Source organism: Serinus canaria, chromosome 6 (assembly GCF_022539315.1).
Source record: "Serinus canaria isolate serCan28SL12 chromosome 6, serCan2020, whole genome shotgun sequence".
Taxonomy (NCBI): domain Eukaryota; kingdom Metazoa; phylum Chordata; class Aves; order Passeriformes; family Fringillidae; genus Serinus; species Serinus canaria.
In genome coordinates, this window is record NC_066320.1 from 29,275,788 (window position 1) to 29,300,707 (window position 24,920).

Genomic DNA, 24,920 nt, shown 5'->3' on the forward strand with positions numbered 1-24,920 from the left:
TGAGGAAATGCCAATATTCCTAATTTCAGGTGGCAACAACCTTGAGGGTCCTGCTTCCATTTAGTAGCTGATCAATGGCTTCAAAAGTCTGGGGGAGAGTTAGGAGAGCAGAGAAACAAATTATGGAAAATTTTATTGAAATCAGCCTGGGGAAGCCTGTCCCATGTGGTTGTCACTACACATTGGTAGACTTCAAACCTGCTCTTGAGACAGGGATTGTGGAAAGGATTTCCCAAGGAAAAGTCCCATTAGTATAGGATGGATACCTCAGATGCATCTGCAGCTCCTCTCTGGGTCTTTCAGTGAAGCATCTTGTTGCTGTGGAGGGAAATCAGGTGCAAAGGATCAGTTAGTGATGGTTGTGACCCAAAATGAGGTCACTGAACATGGGGAGAGTATTTACTTGAGGTAAACACAAAAGCCTGAGCTCCAAGAGTCAGGCCAGGCCAGCTGGAAATCCACACAGCCAGTGGTTCAGTTCAGAGCCTGTGTGTCTTGCAGAAAGAAGAGAGAAGAGGATATTCTTCATTTTAAGAAGCCCTTTTCCCTTTAGAAAGCTCTCCCTCTCTGTATGCCTTCCATGAGGCAAAAATGTTTGCTTTGACCCTTGAGCAACCTTTTCTCCAGGGTAAGGAGGAGGAATGTGATTAGTTTTTCCTGAGAAAAGAAAAAGATTGGGAGTGGTGAGAGGGAAGGGCTGAAGGTAAAAGTTTGCACTACATTTCTTCATGCAGAAATGGCCCAGATGGAAGTGGCTTTACCACCAGCATGTTGGTTTTGTCTTTACCTTCTCATCTGGTGGGGAGATTGATTGATTGAGGAATTGTACATTTCTCTCTTTCACATTTTTTATCCTTTGATGCAGGTGTACCATTTTCAGCTTCAGTCACCTTAAACAACTAATTAACTCACCACTGACACCTCAGCAAGGAAAATTTGCTCAGTTAAAACTACAGAGCACCTTTTGTCCATGAAAAACCCCAGCAGTCCCCAGTCCTCCTGTGAGTGATGCCCTCACGGCAGGAGCTGCTTTTGCCCCCCAGATAAACTGACATTCCCCAAACCTGTAGCAAATATAACTCTGAGTTTTATTCAGCAAAGAACAGGGAAAATTTATTTAAAGCAATGCATTGCACAGACAAGTTGGTTTTTGGTGTCTGTTCTAAGTAGATATCCCTGAGGTGGAGGAAAGACCAACTCTACCTGGCCCTAACTGAGGTTTTCTTTTTTTCCTTTGGCTGCCTGATCTCAACTTTAGTGAGCTTTGGTCACTTTCTAATCTAATTCCTGATCAGACAGTGGCTTGCTTTTCTATGTGTTTCATGATTACATTGCCTTTTAATGCCAGCCCCCCTCTAGACCACAGGGAGTAGTTAATGTTTGATCAAACACTAGTGTAGTTAAAAGGTTTATCAAGTTTTGAACCAAGCTACTCTACAAAATAAAAGCATGCCTTGATTTCTTAAAGTGTAATTAAAAAATATACCATTAAAAATGCCTCAGTGATGAGCCCTCATCCTTCCAAGAACTGCAGCAGTTCCCTGGAGAGGGGTGGAGATTAGCAAACACGTTTCACATGACAGCTTTCAATATATTTATTTGAATAACTGGATTACAGAAGTGCATCAGCATGCCTTTAAATCTTATTACTGTTTATTACTCTGGATATCAGACAAAACAATAATTAAATTGGGCAGAGATTCTTGGGGCTCAGTTAACAGAATTGTGGCTCAGTGAATGCGGCTGTGCATTGCTCTCTGCCCTATGGAGCCCCACAACCTGCACAACTCCTTTGTGCAGGGAAAGCCTGCAAAAAATGGCATTACAGGACCACTGAGGTGGACCAAGGGTGAGGTGGAGGACAGAGAAGGAGGTTCAGGAGCCCACAACTGGAGAATGCAGATCTTTTCAAGGTGCTGCTTGTGAGGAGGGCCTGAAATGAGAACAGGCTCTGATCTTTCTGCTGCAAATTCCCATCCTGACAGAATCAGGGCATGTACAGGTTAAACCAGCACTTAGATGAGGGTGCTAGCTATGCTGGGCATCTCCAGGAGCTGCCAGACCTTGGCACAGCTCTAAGAGCAGCTCCAGAGGCAGCCTGAAGTGAGCTTGCATTTGTCACTGTGGGAACAATCTGTGCACTGAGCAGCCCTTCATTTCTGTCTCAAGGAAAAGCAAAAAGAGAGAGAAATCCTTGTTTGCTTCATGCAGCTCTTGGCAGTCACCATCTCCAGTCATTATTGTTCAAGAGAACATGAATAAGTCAAACTGCAGTGATGAGAAATGAGAGAAAATATGATGTGTAAGGAGGAAAACATCCCAGGACTGCTGTGGTTTAGAACTCTGGGAAAACTCCACTGGGCTTTGGATCCCTCTGGGGGAGAGCACTGTCTGTATTTAGTGCAGGAGGTTGCAGACATTATGAGGCACCTCAATGTTAATTGACCTCTACAAACTGAAAAATTAGCAGTTTGAATTTACCTAATTTCACAGAAGAAAAATCTCTAAAAGTCAGGATTTTTTTTTGTTATTTGAAGCTGCTTTTTGCATTGTTGTTTCAGTGCTCTCTTGGTGTCCTGCTCTCTGTACTCTTTCAAAGAGTCCTGGAAATGAGATTAAAAAGCTTTTAAAATTAGGTGGGTTTGTTTGGAAGTGGGCTTTTTGCCTTTTCAAAGTGACCAGTTATTCCAGTAATTTACTATGTTGAGCTTCAAGGAAAAACTATTTCCTGCAATTCAGCAAAAGCAAAACATTCTTTAGAAGAATGTTTAGAAGGTCACTCAAATCTTAAAATAAAAGTAAGAAAGGCAGGCACACATAATCACAGAGTGAATGCAAGCAATACCCAATTTAAATGGACTTTCTTCATTCAGTGCCTCTGTAATCAGCTTTTAATGTCCTCATTACCAGCAGTAGAACAACTTGAAATTGTAGCAAGTTCATGAAATGGGATTTCAAATATTTTCCCAACACTTTCCACAGGATGTGCATACAGATTTGGGGGACTTTTTATCAGATTAATTTTACTGAAACACAATGAGCAAAATTATTTTCCCAGATTCACAGTAGGATTACATTTAGAAACTAAAGTAACCATCCCTCTCTCTCTTCCTCCTCCCCTGGTGTCCATTTGCACTGGCCCCAGAGAAATCTCTGGCCATGTCAGGTATGGTCAGAGATGCCCTTGCTGACCATGGCCAGAGCTGCCCCTGGGTTGTGCTGTTTTTTTGGCTGATGGAGGTTCAGTGCCAGGAAGTTTCTCATGCCATCCCAGACTGCAGCTGAGCAGACTGGAAGAAACCTCTCAGAACTTTGTCCTGTGCATTTAACTGCTATACCAGATATTTTCAGGGAGGAAGAAACTAGAAACCATTAGGCTGATTATGGCTTCTAACTCCCTTTGAAAGGTGAATATCAAAGGAAATTGTTTCTTCCCAAAAGACTCCTCCAAAGAAGAGCACCTGCCCCTCCTCTGTGTTTGGCAGCTCTTTCTTTGACTGGCCTTGCAATGCTCATGCTTGGCTCAATATCCACAGCCCCTTCAGCCTTCTGTCTCTTGAGGCACCTCCAGAAGGGCACTGCCAAAGTCTCTGGCTCTCTCTGGAGATCAAAGCTGAGGGCAGCATTGCCACATGTCCAAATCAGCTCCTCAAGGAATGATGGAATTCACCTTGGCCCTGTCGAGGCTGTGAGGTCAACGCAGCAGACTTACAGTAGGGTCAGCAAATTGGGGCTGCATGAGGAAATGGCCCTAACCCAAAGAGGACTGCAGGAATGCTGTGAGTCCTCTACCCTAGACCCTGTGCTAAGGAATGGACTCTGGGACACAGATTTCATTTTTACCCAATCCAAAACACTCCCTCTTGGAGATATTTAGGTTTTCTATTCATCCTTGCTTCTCTTTGTCCCCAAAACCCATGTCTGTACTGACAGTACTATCCAACACAGATAGGAAGGATCCCTGCCTCTTATTGTGCTTACATCTCCTTGGCTTCTAACTCCAGTCAAAGCAATAAAGATATTTTTGAGGCATGACATCTGCCTGTCATTCCCCATTAGAAGTGGAGGTGCACATGGGACTTGTGTTGTTATAATTGAGCCCTAAGGGCAAATGTCAGGAATGAGGACTAATTAAAAGCAGAAAAGACTTACAATGTTCATGTACAAAGGAGGTGCACTCCCACCAGCTCTCATTTACAGCACCACACTGGCCACGATGCAGTTTGTAGCGGGTCCAATTTTCTTCTTCCTCCAGGCAAACATTTTTTTCAGCTCTCCCCTGAAGCTGTCATGGAGCCAGGCATAGAGGAAGGCATTGGTACAAGCAGACATCATTGCAAACCAGTGGCACAGCAGCTGGATGAAGTTGAAGTACTGCTTGTCAATCAAGCTGATGTCGATGTCCTTTATCATGTTAAAGATGTGCAGGGGCAGCCAACAGATTCCAAAGGCTGCCACCACTAAGACCAGCAAGCGAAAAGTCTTTCTCCTCCTGGCACGGTCCCACTCAGCTTGGCCCTGGGTGACATTGCCCGGGACTACACGGTTCTTCAGCTTGACTGAGATCCTCAGGTAGGACAGGGAGATGACAGCCAGAGGCAATACATAGGTGATGATGAGGGTGCTGTAGGCGTAAGCCAAGCGATCTCTTTTCATGTGGAACCAAAACTCCTCGCAGATGGAGAAGTCCAGCTCTGGGAACTCTGCGTGGTAGGTGTGCACCAAAGCTGGGGCAGCCAAGGTGCAACTCAGCAGCCAAATAGCAGCCAGGATGTAAGCACAGATGGGGATGGTGAGCCTCCTGCGGAAGGGGTACACCGTGGCACAGTACCTGTCCACAGCTATGACAGTCAGGGTGAAGACAGACACAAACACCGTGACAGGTTGCATCAGGAAAACAAAGTAGCACATGAAGCGCCCGTAAACCCAGCCCCGGGGCTCAAAGGCATAGGCCAGGGTCAGGGGCACACAGGTGGCACACATAAGCATGTCTGAGAAAGCCAGATTGCCTACCAGAAAGTTGGTGACGTTGTGCATTTTTTTCGTCTTGCAGATGACATAGATGAGAAGGTAATTCCCGATGACACCAATAAAAACCACCAGCGAGTAGCAGGGGATGATGAGTGGCTTGAAGGACTGAACAAACTGGAGCCCTGAGAATAAATTGCTGGTGTTGCTGTGAATCGCAGAGAGGAAGCTTTGGGAGGTTAAATTGTCCGAATTCATCATTTTCCTCCTTCTGTTGTCTGCCGTCAGCTGAGTGGAGTAGTTAGCACTGCGCTGCTCCTACACTCAATCAGTGGGGATAATGAATGGATCACTGGTTGTCCAGAGGTTGCCACATGGATAGTAAACAAGCAGCTGGAAATGCAAAAGGTGAACTTGTAACCCTCGAGAGACAGCTTTCAGCAAATCCTAAGAAAAATCAAATACAACCAATTTCAATTAAAGTCCTCCTGTATTTACTATTAAATCTAGCTTTTGACAGCATGCCACTTAATAAACATTTAATGCAGTGAGTACTTACTGCTGGGGGTTTTTAATCCCATATGATTTTCCTGTGGATGCCAAGAAGTGCCCTAGATGTCTGTCTTCTGCAAATCCAGGAGCGTGTATGTGTGTGTGTGTGTCAGAGAGAGAGAGGGAGAGAGAGAATATATGAGTGAGGAAGAGGGCGATGTGCATTTACAAGCTAAGTGGAGATCACTGTTTTTAAACAGTCTTCACTACTAGGTCATGACAGATTTATGTATAAGCTTTTATCCCCATTGGCTGCCCTGGGTATTACGTTGGTCTTTCTGTGGTTTTTTACTGATAGTAATTAGTTCTAGAATATCCTTTCAAAAATTCCCCTCTCCTTCCAGTGCATCTATAATTGCCCCTCACATCTAAAAATCAATTTACTTTCATTAACATGAACCTGCACAGTATCTAATCCTAGATTAGCTTTGCCAGAGCCCTCAGAGTGTACAAAAATATAACCTGTAATTTTGTTGCTATAATGTGACGGTAAAATAGAATTTTAATCACATGCTGAAGGCAAATAAATGTTTATGCCACTAGAGGGTCTCAGCTATGTACCTGTGAATGAAGTTAGGATTAGAAATGTGCATTTACCTTGTAGCACAAAGGATCTTATTTTACTTAAATTTATTTTCCACTGGTGCTACAATATCTACTCACCCACTATGGCTATTTTCAGTAGGATTTACACATCTTTTAAAGTAAACAAACACGTGTGAGCATCTCTAAGGAAATATTAGCATCCAAATAGGTGAGATGTAAGGGTTTACCTGCAGAGAACTACAGCAAACTTCTACTAGTATTTCAGCTACCCAAAAATATTTGGGGTGTTTCTCCATTCCTGTGTTAGATTTGTTAACCTTTTCTATACCAGACAAGTGCTAACTGGTCAGTAAAACAATCTATAGTTGGTTTGCTTGGTTCAGATATTAGAAAGCAAAAAACTCAGTATAAGTGCTTACAGAACATTTAATTAGACATCCCCATCCAGCTTTTGTCTATTTTTCTAATTCTCCCTTAATTCTTCTCCATTTCAACCCAGGACCAGGATCTCATCTGGTGAAAAACAGTGAAAATCCACTGCATCCATTTGTACCGGCCAGAGAAACTAAAACAAGTCCATGGAGCAGCCTAACTTCTGAATGCTTCAGAGCAGAGACTATTGTTAGATTCTGCAAGGCACTCAGGGGATTTAGACTCAATTTTAAATGAGAGTTTGTATCCCAGTCTGTTAGACTAAGGAAATATTAACCCATTATTTCCTAGGAGGATATGGGCAGAACCATATCCTTTTAATTTGATGTCATTTGACATAAATCAGAAGTTAAAATAGACTTGATTTTTGTCCTACTCCTTCCTCTGATCCTAAAGCAGAAGTTAATCTTGTGTAGCCCTGACATTCTGCTTGTGAAGGATGGGAAATTCAAGCATGGCAAGTGCTGGCTCAGTGCTGCTGCATCCAGAGTTAGATGATGCCATGGACTGGAATAGGGCTGTAATTCCAGCCTGAGGGGAGAACGAGCATGTAACCCCATTGCTCAGGAGTGTCATCCTTCACTGCATGGCTGTAGTCACCTAGCCATGACCCAGACTGAAAATGGGATGTTATAGCCAACTTCAGAGTCCAGTCTTGCCTCTCTGAGCCATATGGGACCCAGTACCTGTTTATCTCTACATATCCAAATCCAGAATAGGAGAGAGACCTCGGGGGAGAGGCTGCAAAGAGACAAGGAAATAGGAAATTCCTGCTGCTGTCACCACCCAGTGCAACCACACTGCTTGGTGACAAACAGCATACTGCAGAATTCCTAAAACCCATCAATTCAAATTCTCCATTTAATGCGGGAGAAAAGCATGGCCTGGTTTAAAGTAGGATTGTAGCAGGCTTTGTATATGGCCCCTTGTAGAAGACAAAGCATAGAAAAATGAAGGGGGGCACATGTGAAAGGCTTTCATACTGCCTTCATCCCTTCATACTGCCCACATCCCTTCAGACTGCCCACATCCTACTGGAATGACAAGGCTTGTACAAGGAAAGAAGCCTCACCATAATATCATTGCAAATGAAATAATTGAAAATTTCATTTTTAACTAAGTGAATTTTTTGTTTCATTCCCAAGAGTGCAGAGTAGATCCTGTAAATATTGTATTTCTATGAGAAAAAGGTTAATTCTTCACTATGTGAGAAAAATGAACACTGTATCATCTCAAGAAGCCTTCAAGGTCACCTTAATGCTCAGGTCACAAAATCAACCTTATATATTTTTTTATTTTAAACTGTACCAGGCAATGTTCCTGCATTTTCCCTTGTCTTTAAATTTATTTTTCCACCTCTGAAACCAGTAACTGATACACCTTTTGTTTGAAGGCTCCCACCTATTTCTCTTAGTGATTTTCTGTTTGTTTTGGCTTCAGGCAGAAAATGTCTTCAGTTCTGTTGTATGCCACAGTCAAGGTCTGGAAAGATAATATTAATTAAGGGCTTGAATAGAAAAAGTATTCCAGCAATTTATCCCAAGGAAATAATCTTTTCTCCTTCTGAAATGGCAAATATTAATTTTGTTTAGAATTTCCAAGGCTATCTGACAGAGTCCTTCCTGAACAGACTATAAATCTTTTTCACATGCAGAATTTCCTCATTAAAAGAGAAAAGGTCACAGAAACTGCATTACTGACATACTAGAACTGTTTTGACATTCCAAGTGTTTAAGGGTGTCACACACAGGAATGGTGATGAGTGTCTGGTTGAAGTCCTGTTTGTCCTTGATGTTATGTTATATTTAGAGCCAGACCAACATTTCACAGAAATGTTTCACAGCTGAGCTTTCATAATCTCATGCTAACCTGTCCAGCTCCACACAGAAAGTGAGTATAAACATTGAAAGTTGCTTTAAGGCTTTACAGACCAAGACATTTTCTTCTGTCATTAAAGTCTCACCATTTCAGCTGTTAGTTTTCCATGTTCCTGTTTATTTGCCTTTTTTTTTTTTTTCATAAACCACAACTTTTTATGCATCACAGATCTACTTTAAAAATTCTTTCACATTCTTCCAGGAATGTTCTGTGCAGAACAGCTCAGGTAATTCTTGCAGAGCCTATAATAAAAACAGATGATTTGCATATTTTGAATTATGTCAGCTGGGGGTTCCTTTACCAAATTCTTCTTTTGGCCAGCCAGGGAATGAGATTTTATTTCACATAACAATTTCAAGTCAGGGAAGCTTGTCCTTCACCCATTTAAGCATATAAATGCATCCTGTCTGTCCCTGTGAGACATCACAGTCCCTAAACTCTAAGAACCATTTTTACGACTAAGAGGGTTTTTTGTTTGTTTGTTGTTTTGGGGATTTTTTTTTTTTTTTTGTTGGCAAGGAGTTTTTTGGTTGTTACTGCTGCTTTTTCTGAATCTCAAGGCATCAAAGTTTGATAAACACAGGATTTAGATTAAAATAATTCACTATAGATGAAAAAGAGTACATAAAGTTAAAGTCCTGTAGTCTGATAGCAGATTTATAGGAGATTTTAGACTGGATTTAAGGGCAGAAGAAAGCACACAAGAGAACAGAGGAGGACATCAAAGGAAATTTTTGTGAAATTAACTGTCCATCTATGTTGTTAAAATTATTTTCTCAGCACAGAACATGTAGCAGATTTCAGTTTGGGTTTGTGTAACTTATGAGAAACCATCATCTATACCAGAGGAAATATCCTAAGAACTGTGAGGCAGGCAAAGAACAGCAGCATCTAGGAAGAAATTAGCCAGAAGACAGCAGCTATTTGTGGTGCTCAAGAACCTTGTTTAGGATTGATCAGCCTTGGTAGCTCTTTTAATTTTACCATGTTAGCACAAAAAGCAGGGTTGCACCAAGTAAATTTGGTAAAAACACCAAGTTTGGAATCAGAGACAACATAACAGATGACTGCACAATTAAACAGTGAAACTTTGAAATCCTGAGGGAGAACAGAATAAAAACCTGTCATAAAAGACAAAATCAAGGTCACCATAATAATAATTTTCACTGTGGCTTAGGACAAGCAAATTGTACTGTGGGTCTTTAGAAAGGAGCAGGCAGTACATTTGAAATGCAAACAAAAGAAAATCTACTGCTCTGTGAGAGTTCTCAGGCTGAATTCACCTCTACTTTCTACAACCTCTGGACAATTGTGTTGCTATAAGTGTCTATTCACCAGGGCAGAATTGCACTGTATTCTTTAAAAGCACTGGGGAGGATGGTAAACTCCAGGGCAGGAAAACACATATTTAGAGAAAGGAATAATAGTCATGAAAGAACAAATTCACTTTGGGCAAATTTAGGATGGAAAGTAGAACACTTCTAGGTTGGAGGGCAACAAATTGCCCCTTGTAATTCCTTGCCTTTTGAACAACCAGTGTATTATGGGGGATAAAATCATCCATGTGGACTGATTTCTTGCATGGGTCATGGGTTTCAGGAGGTTCCTTTCCATCCTTCATCAACACAGGCTTCAGACTGTACTCACTCCTACTTGAAAATAACTCCACTATCACCTTTTTCAGCAGTGCTCCCACTGATAATAGGAAGATAGAATTCAAAGGATAAAATTAAAATTTATATTCCTGCACATCCACATGCATAGGCACAGCTCACATTCAGTCTTACTATGTTTGTAGTATTCTTTGTCATTTTTCAGTGGGGAGATTGTTGTACTAGTGCCTGTGAAGATCTACTGGAACAGCACTTAAATATTTGCCAGACAGACTTTTCCTGTTGCTGGTCTCAGCACCTGCTCAGAGCAGCTGATTTACAAATCAGGGAGAAAGGCAGGGTCAGCACAGTCACTCTAAAATCATTTCAGCCACAAGGCACTTCAGCCAGTGCAATCACTGATTCTTCTTTCTCTAATCTGCCTTCCTACAAAATTACTGCTGAGAGACTTGATAGAAGCAGCCCTGATTCCCCCACGTCCCCAAACCCTTAATATTTTCTTTCTCAACCAAGCCCACTCAGGAATTAATGACCAAGAAAAGCTGATTTTTTGTTTCTCTGTGTGTTTGTGCTATTGTTGGGGGAGGAGGAGGGTTGGTATTTTTTAATTTCTAAGTAATCACAGGAGACATAAGTTAAACATTAGGATCACTAAAGAGACAATTGTGTTTAATATGTTGCTTGAGCATGTTAAAGTAGAATTTTGCTGAAAAATAGGGTCTGGCTAACAAGTCTGCCCATCTCTGAGTTGACTGGACAGACAGCAATAGAATTTCAGATTTTTACTACAGATTCTTCTGTAAACCCAACACTGAAATGGATCCTTATCAGGTTACAGTAAGAGACTGCTGCTGTCTTCAGCATTCCCATGGACAGGACTAGGAAACAAACAAACAGACAAATCCCTGGGGCAAAATCTTTAGGAAGATCAGAGCTAGAAGTTTTCTTCTTCGTGTAATTTTAGGCAATTACTGCTGACACATTGTGGTAAAATGGGCTTTTGTTTTCATAGCTCAGTCAGAACTCACCTGGGAAAAGGAATCTGAATGTCTCTGATCTAAAGGTTGTTACAAGGAAGGATAAAAATGGAAAAGTATGCAGACAGATTTGCATGCCCCTCAGATGCAATTCCTACCTCTCCAGAAAAACTGGCATTTCTGCTCTGCTCCCGGTCCTGAAGGGATGCAGAGAGCAATACAAACATGTGCCCTGAGCCAGAGCAGACCGTGGGAAGTGGCTGCCACAAACATCTGCAGATTGGATGCTGAACCCTGGAGGAATTTCGTGTTCCAGCTGTTCCCTGCAGCCCTGAAGAGCCGGGAGTCAGGGTCCCTGCACACCCCAGGGTCCTGCAGCAGTTTAGCCTGGGGCAGCAGAGGGCTGCCAGGAAAACCCAATAACAGAGGCTTGACTGGACAAAACGCTGCCCTGCCCACGACAGTGCTCTGCGGCACCGCGGAGACACAGTGCCCCTCTGCAGCGCAGGGGGTGACAGCGGAGAGCGGCTTGAACACCTCCAGGAGGTTTCCCGGCGCCTGCAGCACCAGGGACAGCGACACCTGCAGCACCAGGGACAGCGACACCTGCAGCACCAGGGACAGCGACACCTGCAGCACCAGGGACAGCGACATCTGCAGCACCAGGGACAGCGACACCTGCAGCACCAGGGACAGCGACATCTGCAGCACGAGGGACAGCCACACTTGCAGCACCACGGACAGCGCCCGAGAGCCGCAGCTTCACCCCAGGGTTGTGCAAACCCAGGGCACTGGGAATATTTCTCTGTCTGCTCTGGGGTGCCCTGACTCCCAGGGGAGCAGTGACTTCGACCCTCATCCATGGAGAAAGTTTCCCAGACTTCAAGATAGGCTAGAATCCACAAAAGTGTGAAATAGATTCTAGAGAGCAGTGTAGGTGTATCACCTGGTGAGAAATGTAGGTCTTGAGATTTTTAGTGTGCTGTGGATGGAAGCACGATGGAGGGCACAGGGTGCCATCCTAAGTTCATGCTTCTTCTTCCTTCTTCTTCATGGGTTTGGTGGCATTTTGTAATTGGGTAGAAAAGTCTCCATTGAGAGCTCTTTGGGATCAGTTACTGAGTTTAAAAGGAAAATATTCCGGGTGTCAGTTCTTAATTGGATAGTTTAGTCTTAAAAGACCTTGGAACAAGAAATTGTTGGCCATTTTGTGCCTTCTGATGAGAAGTTGCCAAACTCACAGTAGCGAGACTGTTTTACTGGTAAGAAATAATAAACACTTGAGTCCAAACACAAATTACTGTCTCAGGTGCCTTCAATCCAAACCCAGGAAAAACAACGACTGGTACCCCCACACAGGGTGAGCCCATGTCCCTCTCCATGTGACAAGGCAGGACAGCCCAGAGCACCCCTGAAAGGTGAGGACAGGACTCTCAGAGCCACCCCTGTACCTGGAGATTCTCCCACCAGCTACAAAGTGGGATTTTTCTATGGAAATCCTCTATGTGGAATCCATGAAAAAATGTTGAACCGGGAGTTGTATTGAGCTGTGCCCCCATTGGGGATATCTCCCCAAGAACTAAAGAAGGGAAAAAGCATTTCCTGCTTCCTGAATGCCGTGGTTTATCCACAGCAGCTAAGCCCCACAAAGCCACTGCCTCTCTTCCACCTGATGGGAACCAGAAGAGTAAAAGTGAGAAAATCCATGGGTTGGGACAATGACAGTTTAATAAATGAAGTTAAAGCCGTGTGTGCAAACAAAACAGAACAAGGAATTCCCTCACTGCTTGCCATGGGCAGGCAGGTGTTCAGTCATCTCCAGGAAAGCTGAGCTCCATCACATTCAGTGGCCTTCTGGGAGGATCAATTTTATCACTTCAGACATCCCCCCTTCCTTTCTTCCTTCTTTCCCCAGCTTTACATGGTGAGAATGACACCATATAATAGGGAACACCCCTGAAAACAGTTGGGGTCAGATGTTCCAGATGTGTCCCCCAACTCCTAGTGAACCCCCAGCCCCATGACTGGTGGGGTGGGGCGAGGAGCAGAAAAGGTTTTGACTCTCTGTTGTTCAGCAGTAACAAAACCCTCTCATTTTATCAGCACTGTTTCCAGCTCAAATCCAATAGCCCTTATCAGGTACTGTGAGGAAAATCAGCTCTATCTCAGCAAAACCCAGCACACTGCACCATCCCAAAATTTCCATTTACCCTGGTGATGGGTAAAGGACAGAAGAGATGAACAGCTACCTGATGTTCTTTAGCAACCATGTTGCCATGAGCAAACTTGCTGATTTCATGGAACAATGAGTTCAATTAATATTTGTCAAACAGAAAGGAAAAATCCCAGAGGACCAGCATCATTCCAGCTGCCCTGTGTTGTTTATAAAAAGTAATAAAATCCAACTTCCATTTAATTAACTATCCCACTAACAACAATCTGCCTGGGAGCTTTAAAAGCTCTTAATACTAAAGGTTTGTCTGGAGGACTGTCATCTAGTTTGATTATAGTTTGCATAATAATATTATGTAGAGATAAGAACACTATTTAGAATTGAGTTGTTCTGCTCTCTCATGCAAATTCCTGTTTATAGAAAAAAAAAAAGATGAAGATAAGAGATATTGGACTTTTATAACCTACATCATCAGAATAAAATTTAACAGAACTTCTAATGAAGCCTTATGCATGTTTTCAGTATGGTTACATTAATAATAAGGAACGGATGTTTTAAACAATAAAATAAAACTTTTTATAGCATCTTCACAGCCAGGCTGGTTTATAATCATCTCTCCTCAAAATGTAGAGATCTATATTTGCTCTCGGGACTATTCCCTCACTCTGTGTGTGTGTGTGTGCATTGATCCTTTCTACCTACACCTAAACACTTGGGTTTATTCTCTTTCTTTGTCAGCATATCACTCCCACACTAAAATTTAGTTATTTATTTTTCTCTGCTCACAACAGCCATTAAAAGCATCTACTGCCAGGTGAGCAAAATAAGTCAAAAAGGATAAATGTGGAAGAAATTAGAGGAACATAGAAGATCAATGATCAGTCCATGAGGACTCCTACTTCCACGACTTGCCCCCACACACCACTTCTGCTCTTTATTCTTTCTTGCTATTCTGATATGTGTAGATGGTTAAAAATGGCAACATTTCTGACAAAAGATTCTCTTCCTGTGAAAATCAATGTGAATTTTGCTGCAGATTTCAACATTGTTCAGTTTCTCCCATGCCCTTTTCTTTTACATATTTGCTTTAGAATGTTTCTCTCCGTCATCCTCCCCATGTTTTTATCTAACACAATAAGTTTGAAACCAAAAAGACCATCAGATTTCCTTTGCTGTGACTCTTTCTGTCTCACCTCTGTCATCCTCTCCTTTGAATACTCTTCCACTCTTTAAAGAGTCCTACCAAGAAGGAACCCAGCCCCTTCTGCAGAGTTCCTCAGCTCATCTTTGTAAGTCCTGTTATTCCCCATGGATGCTCTCTCTTTACCTGATTGCTCTTAGATTAAGAGTTTAATCTCATAGTAGCTTTCCCCTAATGTTTTTCTTAAAAAATTGTGGGGGTTTTTAATTTTGTGACAGCATTTGTGATGGGAGAATTGTTCTCACCATGGGCTCTGTCAAGTACATAAGCAGCACTAAGAGTCATGGTTTAGCTCTAATTTTTACGAACACTCTTGTTTCAGCTGAATGCACTGGTTGAACTCCCATCAATTAGAAGTCTTCAACATGTAGTTGTTACTATAAATACCTATCCCACAATGTATCCATCTTTCCACAGGTATCTTTATGGCAAAGAACAAATTTGTTTTACTTTGCAAGATTTCTAAGTGTTTGTTATCCATGGTCACTCACTGCAGGGCTGGATGTGACCACCTCTGATGATGATGAATTATAGTGAAATCATATTCATCAAGCAAAGCAGCTGGGAGACCTAACCTGGAAAATTATTTTGCCAAAAACTTGCAGTTAAGAACTGTAATGTCAAAATAACTAATGGATGAGAGCTTGGCTGAAATCTGTGAGGTCCAGCATGCCTCAGGAGTTTACAATCCTTACATAACTTTACATATATTTTGTTTCATCAGGGCAGCAAAATAAATCTTTCCTATTAAGAAACATAAGTGTGGTTCCAAATATTTCATTCCCAGTAGTAGTGACTTATGAGAGCCATATCCTAATTAGAATAATATAAAAAAGCTCCATAAAAGTGAGCTGATACTTGTGATATAGGACTCATTTATTATTTTAACCCTATTGCTCAAGCAGCTCTCCAGGTGTGCAGAGGGACTTGCAATAGGACAAGGCAAGACGTGCCCAAACAGAAGACAACTTAATCACTGCAAATGGAACAAGCCCAGAAGCTCACAGCATTTTAAACACCATAATGAACAGGTCTTTCTGACACCAAGCAAAGATCACTGTCACCTCCTCTCCAGGGAGGATGACTCTGAGGCTGGGTAATTTTTACCCTGGAGCAGGATAGAAATTCCTGGTAGAACTGACAAGGGAATCCAGATCTGCTGATATCTTATTTAGGCAAACCACCTTTCCCTACTACTATGTGATGTGTCATAACTCAAGAGAAACAAGAAGATAAAAATTTCTGCTTAACCAGTGTCCCTTTCTCCTGTTACTTTTCCAACATCCTAAATCCAGATTTGAGCAGACAAAATCAAAATACACAGCTCTAGGCAACAAACTACTCCAAAGCCTCTTCTGAAGATGCCCACATTATTGTACTTTCAAAAAGGCCAAAACTCTTTTCTATATCAATAATGGTTCCTATTTTTGTTCTAGTAGGAAAAAAGAGCTTTTAAGCCTGGTTAGAGTTTTACTCAGCAAAAGTATTATACAACATCTTGTCTAATAGAAAATAAAGAAGGAAGAAAGCCCCACTGAATTATTGCCTCTCAATTATTCTTTTAGAGCACTGAAATATTATTCCTCTTCTTTTGAAAGCTTGGAGAGATGTGGTGTACCTCAAAAACACTGAAGAAAGCATTGTTGATGGGGGGTGATTATATAAGATGTCTAGTTAAAAGCTCAGAAGGACTGAATTACGTGAATTTATTTAAGCTTTTCTTTCTTTTTTTGTTGTTTCCACTGAGTATTTTAATTGAAAAAATACACAAGAGCTTCTAGAATATTCAGGGAAATATGCCATCAAATGGTAACTTTTTCATTCTCTGGAATCCCAAAGGAACAGCAGCAGTTTGATTCCATGTTGAAGGAAGTGAAACACTTGGAGGAGTTGGGAGATGACACTGCCTTTGACATAGAGGCTTTTTGCAAGGCCATGGGTCACAACTTTTGAAACAGAGTGAAAGGGCTACTCCTTGCAGCCAGATCTCAAGCCAGAAGAAATCAAGAGAGAAAGTGGACCAATGTGCTCACACCAGCTGTTCCTAGTGTGAAGATCTCATTTTTCAGTGTAGAGCTTGTAAAATCTCAATCTTTGTTCTAATTTATAGTGAAAATTAGGAGCTTTGAAATGATTCTTAAACCATTTTTTCTCCTCTTCCCCTGAAGCACGTTACCCCACAAAACTCTAGTGAAGTCAACAGCTCAAAGGAACTTGCTTCAAATCTCTTCATTTGTATCCTTGGGAAAATGGAGCTGCCACTGTATGGATACCTGGGGTGTATTCCTCAGCCAATAACTTTCTGCATCTCAGACTCAAGATCCTATTTTAAACTGAAAACACCATCTTTGCCATAGGTGCAATAATACCCCCCCTGCACCCTGGCTTTAAATATTCAAGGCTGTAATTCCCCTTCACATGACCTCTGAACCAAACCTACACAGCCCTGGGTTCACACCTCTCTTCATGGCAGAAAGTTTTAACAAATTACAATGAAACCTCAATAGCTGAAAGCAAGACAAAGGCATCTTTTAATCGTCAAATTAGCTGGAGGGAAGAGCTGGAACTGCTTTCAGTCAGGAAAGAAGGGGAAATCATTAAAGGAAATCATCCCCTTTTCTTTCCCCAAGTAATTAGAAGAACCATCTGTATGTTCATTTCACTACAGTGAAGGGTGTGGATTAGCATTTCAGAGAGATTTGAGTTCAACCAGCAATACTTTGATGTGTTAAAGTGAATGATGGTAAAATTTCTAAGGCTTTCAATGTTATACAAGTTAAAAAGGGTACACATGTCACTATCCAGTCATTCTTTTTAAATTACTATTCAGCAGAGCCAAATTTACATTCAGAGAATTTTCCTTTTATCTCCAAAAGCATATTTAAAAAAAAAAATGTTCCCATTAAAAGAAATGTATTGTTTACAGAATGCCCAGTTATAACCCTTTGGATCTGTAGACTATACAGCAAGCACTGCCAGAATGAAATGAAAATTGTACAAAAGGCTGATAAAAAGAATCCAGATGCAAAAAAGCTAAATAAACCTTTTAGTTATGACTGCTTTTACTCAATGGGAAAAGTAACCTTTCAAATATTTCTTTGGTGGTTTGCAAAGGTATAGCAAAATTTCAGGCACAAAATCATAAATAACTAAAGCACACTGAAAAGTGAAAATGAAAAAACTCTTCAGGCTTGGTTTCACATGTATAAAACAACAGTCTCTAGGGTGGGACCAGCTCTGGTTAATCTGGAGACAAATCTTTCACACTATTAGCTCTCCAAGCACTATAGAGATCTGCACTTGTCCCGAGACAGGATGGAAATTATAAGATAATATAATAGACCCTACAGACCTCATAGATAAAAGGCCATGGGATGTCTAAATTGGTCAATCAAGACCCCTCCATGTTTGAAATGAAGTCCTATGGATAAGTGAAGCTGAATTCAGTTTTCCCAAGATCCCTTGTTCCCATCCAGTTCTCTTAATTTACTTGTTCAGGTCATTACACAAGGTTCTGTCTATTTATTTACCAAAAAATGGTGAACTCCAGCTCCATCAAGCTTAGATTGCCCCCCATGAGCCCAAATCTTTCCTCATCATCCATCACAATAAATAACCAGTTAACTGAAAATAAAAATGCACATTTGAGGAAAAAGAGCTTTGAGACTTGGCCATGTCTTTGAAATTCCCAGACACATCAAAAAAAAATAGCATCTTTTCCCTTGAAACAAAATGAAATTCCCAAGTAAAGCCACAATACTCTAGATCTGGGCACTGCAAAACACAAACAGTTCTCACCATTTCTTACAGAAATAATTAGGGAGGGGTCTCAAACCCCCACTATAAATCTCTGCAACACCTTTACTCCATAAAATAAAACAGAATATGGAGGATGTTTGTCCAAATGGCAGCAGTTCAAAACAAGAAGAATGACAGAGGAGGATAGAAGTAATTTACTTTGCTGCATTAATTTTGTAAGAGAGCTGATGTCATGGTGTCATTTTACCACCATGTCAAGTCCTGTTCTTGTGCTCTACCAGCCAAGGATTTTACCAAGACAATATTAAAATGAGGTGGTTATTGATTAATTAAATTTCAATTAAATTGTGCATTGTGGCATATCAACCTGATTGAACTTGAACACACACACATACCCAAAAAGAAATTATCATCTGTAATGCCTCTCAGTGTTCATGAGTCATAATAAGAGTTTTCTGCTGAAATAGATGTCCACTAATACACTATGATATTGTGGCAAAGGTTCACAAGGGCTGAATTTATTCCAGTGAACTAAATCTCCCTGGAGTCTGTCAAATATGACATTGAGAGAAGGTAGTTAAAAAGCAGCAAAATTCATCCATTGAAGGGTTTGGAACCCAAATTTATCAGTTCCTTATGAAATAGGTTTTTGTTAGTTCTGGTTTTGTTTTTTTTATTCTGTTAAAAGTAATTTCTTTAAAACGTAATAAGTTTCATGGTTTTATTTTCTGATTAACACGCTTGATTCAATTACTCAGACACTCTTTAACACACTTTATAAAACACACCATAAAACTTCAGCCTCAAAAGGGTCGAGAAGGTCAGATCTGAATGAGCAGAGTACAATAATTTAGTACAGCCACAGTGCCTGCCCACACAAAACACCCCATTACCAATGGAGTAGTTTCCCTTCTGTCCCATTTCTCTCTGAAATTAATGCTGCTTGACTAGGATGAATCACAGTAGACAGTGCCCCATTATCAGCAAAAATAGTCTATAATTCATAATAAAGCCATTTTTGACCCTCTTGAAATGCTTTTTGCACTTAGTTATTCTTTCCTTTTTCCACATTCAGCATGAGTTGCCTCTATCCAGTCTAGCAGCCTAGCTGTGCACAGACTTATTTCACAGCACAGAAATTGCACAGTGCTCAAAGGCTACCAAAATGCTGCAGGAGCAGTGAGGAAGAAGCACAATTAGCAAGAGATGACAGGAGCAGAGACCAGCTGGAAAACATGCTTCATGTCATTGGGGCTTGCAGGAGACACTCCAAGGCATTTGCTCATTTGTTAAATGTGAGAGGGGAACAAAGCTCTGAGAGCCAGAAATGCAAAGGCTGGGACAGCTGCACATCCTTGCCATGGGAGAAGGCACATCTGAGCAGGGGGAGGGATTTGGAGGCACCAGGTTATCAAACACCTTGTCCATAAAGAGAAGAGAGGTCTAGAAGGCTCTGCAGAGGAGTGTGTTCGGTGCAAAGGAGGGGGCAGAAGAAGGGGTGTAGATTCCATTTATTTTCACTACACCAGACTGATAGAGTCTTCCAAGTCACCTAACAGGGCCACAGCCTTCTCTTCATCGCCACCATCACCCCTGAGAGCACAGCTGGAAACAGCCTCAAACAGCTGCCACACAGGGCTGCAGCTCAGTGGCTCCCAGAGCCTGAATGTCTGGAATTATCCAACTGGGGAGTCTAAAATTATTCAGCTGGAAGCACAGGACAAAGAAAGAGTTATCCTGCTGTAAGGCTCCTGAGGGGAGGCTCAAGCTGCTTGGAGGGTATTTTTGACACCAGGCAGGCACAGTGTGGTCTGTGCTGTCCCCTCACATGTTGAGGTGTTTGGAGTCTTCCTTTTTAGTGGTCTTCTGTCACTTAAACAACTTGGGGTCCTCATTATCACAGACATCTAATAAGTTGTTCCATAAAAAAACAGAATTACCAAATCCTGGTCACACAGATAGAGAGATAGATCTCTTCAATTTCTCACACCACAGCAGCTGTCACAAAACTCATGTCCTTTATGACCTTCTCACCACATTGTTCTGGCTCCCCATTAAAACCTCCAACTGGTGAGGACTCACTGGCACTGGGAATCTCTCACAGTAAAGTTAATATTAGTGATGGAGATGAAAAGACACTGAATAACAAACTCTGCTGTGGAGCTCATTTGTTAACCAGATGTTTGCCAGGTTTTCTAATCCCAAAGTAAAACAATCTGTCACAGGAACTCCCTTCAACTCCAACACACAAACAGCTGGTAAAATTTACAAGTCAATAAAAGTTTGGTGTTGAAAACTTGGTATTTCTGCCCAAAATTATGATGCTTCATTATTTTATACAGATATTATCTATTATCTATTATCTATTTATTATCTATTATCTATGTGTACGTGGTTACTACACATACAGAGTTATAATATCCACACACTTTGAAAAGAGGAAAAAGTACAAGTAACTAAAAAATAAGTGACATAGATAATTTTGGGTGGCAAAGAGGCACAGTGGTGAGTCAAAAAAGGTCTATAGAAGGATCATGAAGAATAATGCAGTTAATGGACTATATAAATTATTATTCATATGCCATATATAAAGCATGACTCATACATGATTTCAATACTTTCATAATTTGAGCTCATGTCACATTAGGAATATGATTCAGGTATATAAATGAGACTTCAAAGATTTTAATATGGGAGGAGAGAAATAGTCCCATAACAGCAGGTTGAAGAGGCAAATTGTGACTATCAAATGAGGTGTGGCAAGGTAATGACAAGCCACCACTGACCAAATCTTCCTGTTCTTTCCCCTTTAATAATGTTGTGATTTTTGGAGTCACAAACTAAGTTTGTGATTAAATTAATTTTAATTTTGTAATAGAAGAATTGCAGCACTAGGTTAATGTATCTACTCCAGCAGCCCATCTCTGGTAGTGACTTTGGGGAGGAGGAAAAGGAGAAGAGAAGAAGGATATATTGAGGCCTTCCAGGTGAAAAACCTTCCAGTGATCAACATTCCACATTCCTCTAAGGCAATGGTTTAATCCAGAGAGATTTGTTCCATGGGGTTTTCTCCCACAGATTTCTCTGGCTTTTATTCATCCATATTCAAAACAAAAGTACCAAAAACTTGCCACGTTGTCACTTTGCAGCTTTGGGTTTTGAGCTGACCACCTGATTGATAATTTTATGGTTTGTTTCCTAGTTTCTGCTGCTGCCTCAAGTTCTACCTCATAGTTTGTTTGCTACACTGGACCCATAAAGTGACCCACTAGGCAACAGGCTTAAAACCAAAGCCCATGCAATTAAAACATGGCACTTTTTGGGCAGGTTTCCTGTCTGAATTCCTGCCTTCTTTCACCCACAGAAAAAGCCAAAACAATTTATTCTTGAGTACTGCTAAAGATGCAACTTGAACTTCTAAACATGAGAGTATAGACCCACATACCAGGCATTTCTGCAGAACTAGAAAAAATACAGATAACAGATTTAAAAATATAGATAACAGATATGACATACAGATACCTAGTAGTTAAAAAATGATAGATAGTAGATATAACATGATATATCTTGTAGATATAACATGAAATACAGATATCTAGTTTTTGTTCTCCATCCCTTCCTCAGCAATTTTCTCCTGCCTTCATTAGTTAATTCATTCTGCCTGAAGCAGCTTCTGATGCTTAAGAAAAAAACAGAAAACCAGGAACTCAAGAGACCCTCAGAAGCCTTGATCATTTGTTCACTCATGCTAACCTACAAATCTTGCCTATTTTCACTTTGAAAATTCTTGCTATAAATTCCTGTAGGAGAGTCTCACACTCTGCTGCTGGGGTCCTTCCAGATGACTTCTTGTTAACACTTTCTATCTCAGGTTGCTGCAGAGAGTTCTCCAAAGCAGCTGAATGCCCCAGAATAAACACATTAACCAGAGAGTCAGAGCTTCTCCTGATTGTTACAATACCTGATCAGAAAGATGTGAATAAGCTCAGCATTTTTGACTTGTGATTTCTCTCCCTCTGCAAAAACCAGTAGAAGGCAGCCGTGAAACCATGCTGAGCTGGAAAGTTACTCACCAGTGTTAGCCCTGCAATAAATTGCCAGAAATCTCATCCAAAATCAATGGCAGTGTTCATTTCTTCATAAAGTGATCACTTATCATTTTTCCTCCAGTAACTTTATTAAGTCATAATAAAGTAATGGTTCAGTAATTAAGAGCATCTTGCATCTATTATTCATCTTAAAAAGATCAGATGCTAAATCTCAGATGAAAAGAAACTAAATGTTTTTGAGAACTCCAGGCATATGATCTGGAAACAATATTGATTTAGTTAGCCTGGTTAGTGTTAATAGCAATAAATACTACTGGGAAAACACAAAATAAGTTTAAAAACATTTCTTCCTTTTCCAAGTAATAGACTGCACCATTGACCTTGTTGTTCAAGTGCTATCTACATGAGATTCACACATTTCCCAGCAGAGCCACTGCTTTCAAATTAGGCAATTTATTGGAATTAAAGTAATTGTAATTTAAAACTATTCATAACAGCATTAGGATTATTTTATTTACTGGATGACTGGAAAGTTAATACTGCAACGATGAGTTTCTCAAACTGTTTCCAGAATAATAATCATGCTGCAAAAGCCTGAACATAACTGCCTTAAAATATGTGTTAGTAAAATTCACAACCCCAGACAAAGGTACATTCTCCAACATCTCTGTTAGAGAGGATTTGTTTGTGATATCAGTCTATTAAAACATCAGATTGAGGCCAGTTGAGGAGAGCAGCATTAGGAGTCAGAAATTCCTGTGTTGTCCTTATTATACCTTAGCTTGAACCTCAAGAGAGAAAGCTGTCTTGCAAGGTCTTTTAAACATACAGAGTGCCTCAGGCACTTGCCCCTGCAACCATTAATCACAGAATATTCTCTTCTGAAGTAGTAAAAGAACAAGGATTTATTAGTACTCTATTTGAGGATGTACAGGAGTGACTTTGCTTGGGAAGCCAGCACTCCAGATCCTCTCATAAACCCACCCAAAAGCATCTGACCTTTCAAATATGTGTGCTTTGCTAAAGGTCACACATTCTGACCTTCCCAGACCTGTCAGTGGAGAGGAATTTGACTGACTCAGCACTTAAATTCTGAATCTTTGAAAATCACCTTCCTTTTTCACTTTCAATCCCCCTGCCAGCTCATGGTGACTGCAGGACAAGTGTACAGCTTGATGGAACAGTGGAATAATGGTTTATGTTGAAAGGGACTTAAAGATCACCTCATTCCAACCCCCTTCCATGGGAGGAACCAGGAACACCTTCCACCTGAGCAGGCTGATCAGGGCCCCATCCAGCTTGGGGTCAAACATTCCCATCCTTCAAAGCCTCCCAGCTCTGGTCCTGTGCTCAGCTCTGTCAGAAGCAGGGGAAATTTTTTTTCTTTTGACATTATGGTCATGTCCAGACCCAAATTTCCCAAAGCCTGTGCTAAGCTAACCATCCTACCAGTTGTAATGTCACAGCTGCCATTAGAGCTCAGAAGTTGCTTTCCTTGGAAATGCAGAATTCCCCTAAATAGCAGATCCAGCTGATGTAGCTCCCAGTTCCAGCAATATTCCTGCCCCTCAGATCACCTGCTGGAAGTGTTTGGGCAGCTGTCCAGTGAGCTGGTGGGGCAACTGGCCTCATTGAAAAATAGCAGTGTGAAAAACAAAATCATTAACAAGTAGGGCTGGTTCACAGGCTGTTCCCAAACAGCATCTCTGACTCACTCCAGAGGGGCTGGAGGTGGGCAGACCATGACCCTGACACCATCCCTTGTGCCTTGATAGTGGCAGAACACACGTGGGTGTTTACAAAACCACAAAAACCCCGGGTGCCCACAGTTCTGAGAGAGGTCTCCAGACTGAAATTCTGAAGATTCTATTAACAGCTCAGTGGCTCCCATGAAGAGCTGATTTAACCAGATCATTTGCCCCCACTGCCCACATTTCATTGTTCACAGATTTATCTTCTCCCTGCACATATTCTATCTCTACCCAGTGGGTCCAGCTAATTTTTGCAGCATCCCACATGCACACATATTTCTCAGCAAGTGGCAGCCAGATCCACATGACTCATGCTCAGAAATGATCTCTTCCTACAAAGCTCCAAGGGTACAAAATTCCAGCTGTCTCCTAACAACCAGCCCCGTTGTTGATCCCTCTGGTAAGTGGTTGCTTCAGTCATACATGTGGCAATTAGTGGGGATGGAGAAAGAGCCTTTAATGCACAATTCCCAGCTGTGAGCAGAGTGATTCTGGCTCTTGGCTGAGCTTATTGACACTCTGCTTGTTTCCCTCTCCACACATGGGAGTGGGGAAGAAGATGAGGTCTGTGTTAAGGATTCAGCACAGGCTCGATGCTGTTTTCAGCAGAGATTCAGTGAGGCCACAGCAATATTCATCTGGTTCCATGTGACTAAATCACAGTATAGGTAAATAAATATGATCTTATAAGCCTCCTAGAGGAAGCAGTCTGAAAAATAGAGGTAATACAGAGCTACTATGTCTGCAGGGAGTAAAGTTCTGCCTGTTAATGAGACAACGAAGAAACAGGAAAACCTTTTTTTTTGTGTGCATGGCACAAAATAATTTCTAATTCTTCTTTCTTCCCCCCCTCCTCCCAGCTCATCAGCACCCAGAAATAAGAGGATTTTCTAGGAAGCTTTTTCAGACCCTTTGATCAGACAACAAATATTTCTTTTTTCCCCAAGGCATTGCCTACCCCAAGGCTGTGCAGGACAGCAAGAACTGGTTGTAATTGCAGAGGGAATAATCAGCCCTGCAG

The 24,920-nt window shown here is 41.3% G+C and overlaps 1 protein-coding gene across 1 annotated transcript; it reads right to left on the reverse strand.

Annotated features, from left to right (window-relative positions):
• Positions 1-4,194: 4,194 nt before the first annotated feature.
• PRLHR (prolactin releasing hormone receptor) lies at positions 4,195-13,236 on the reverse strand. The gene is given in 4 exon segments (XM_009087147.4): positions 4,195-5,277; positions 5,280-5,372; positions 5,374-5,415; positions 13,177-13,236. Coding segments are annotated over 4 exon segments (1,278 nt in total).
• Between the last annotated feature and the right edge of the window lie 11,684 nt (positions 13,237-24,920).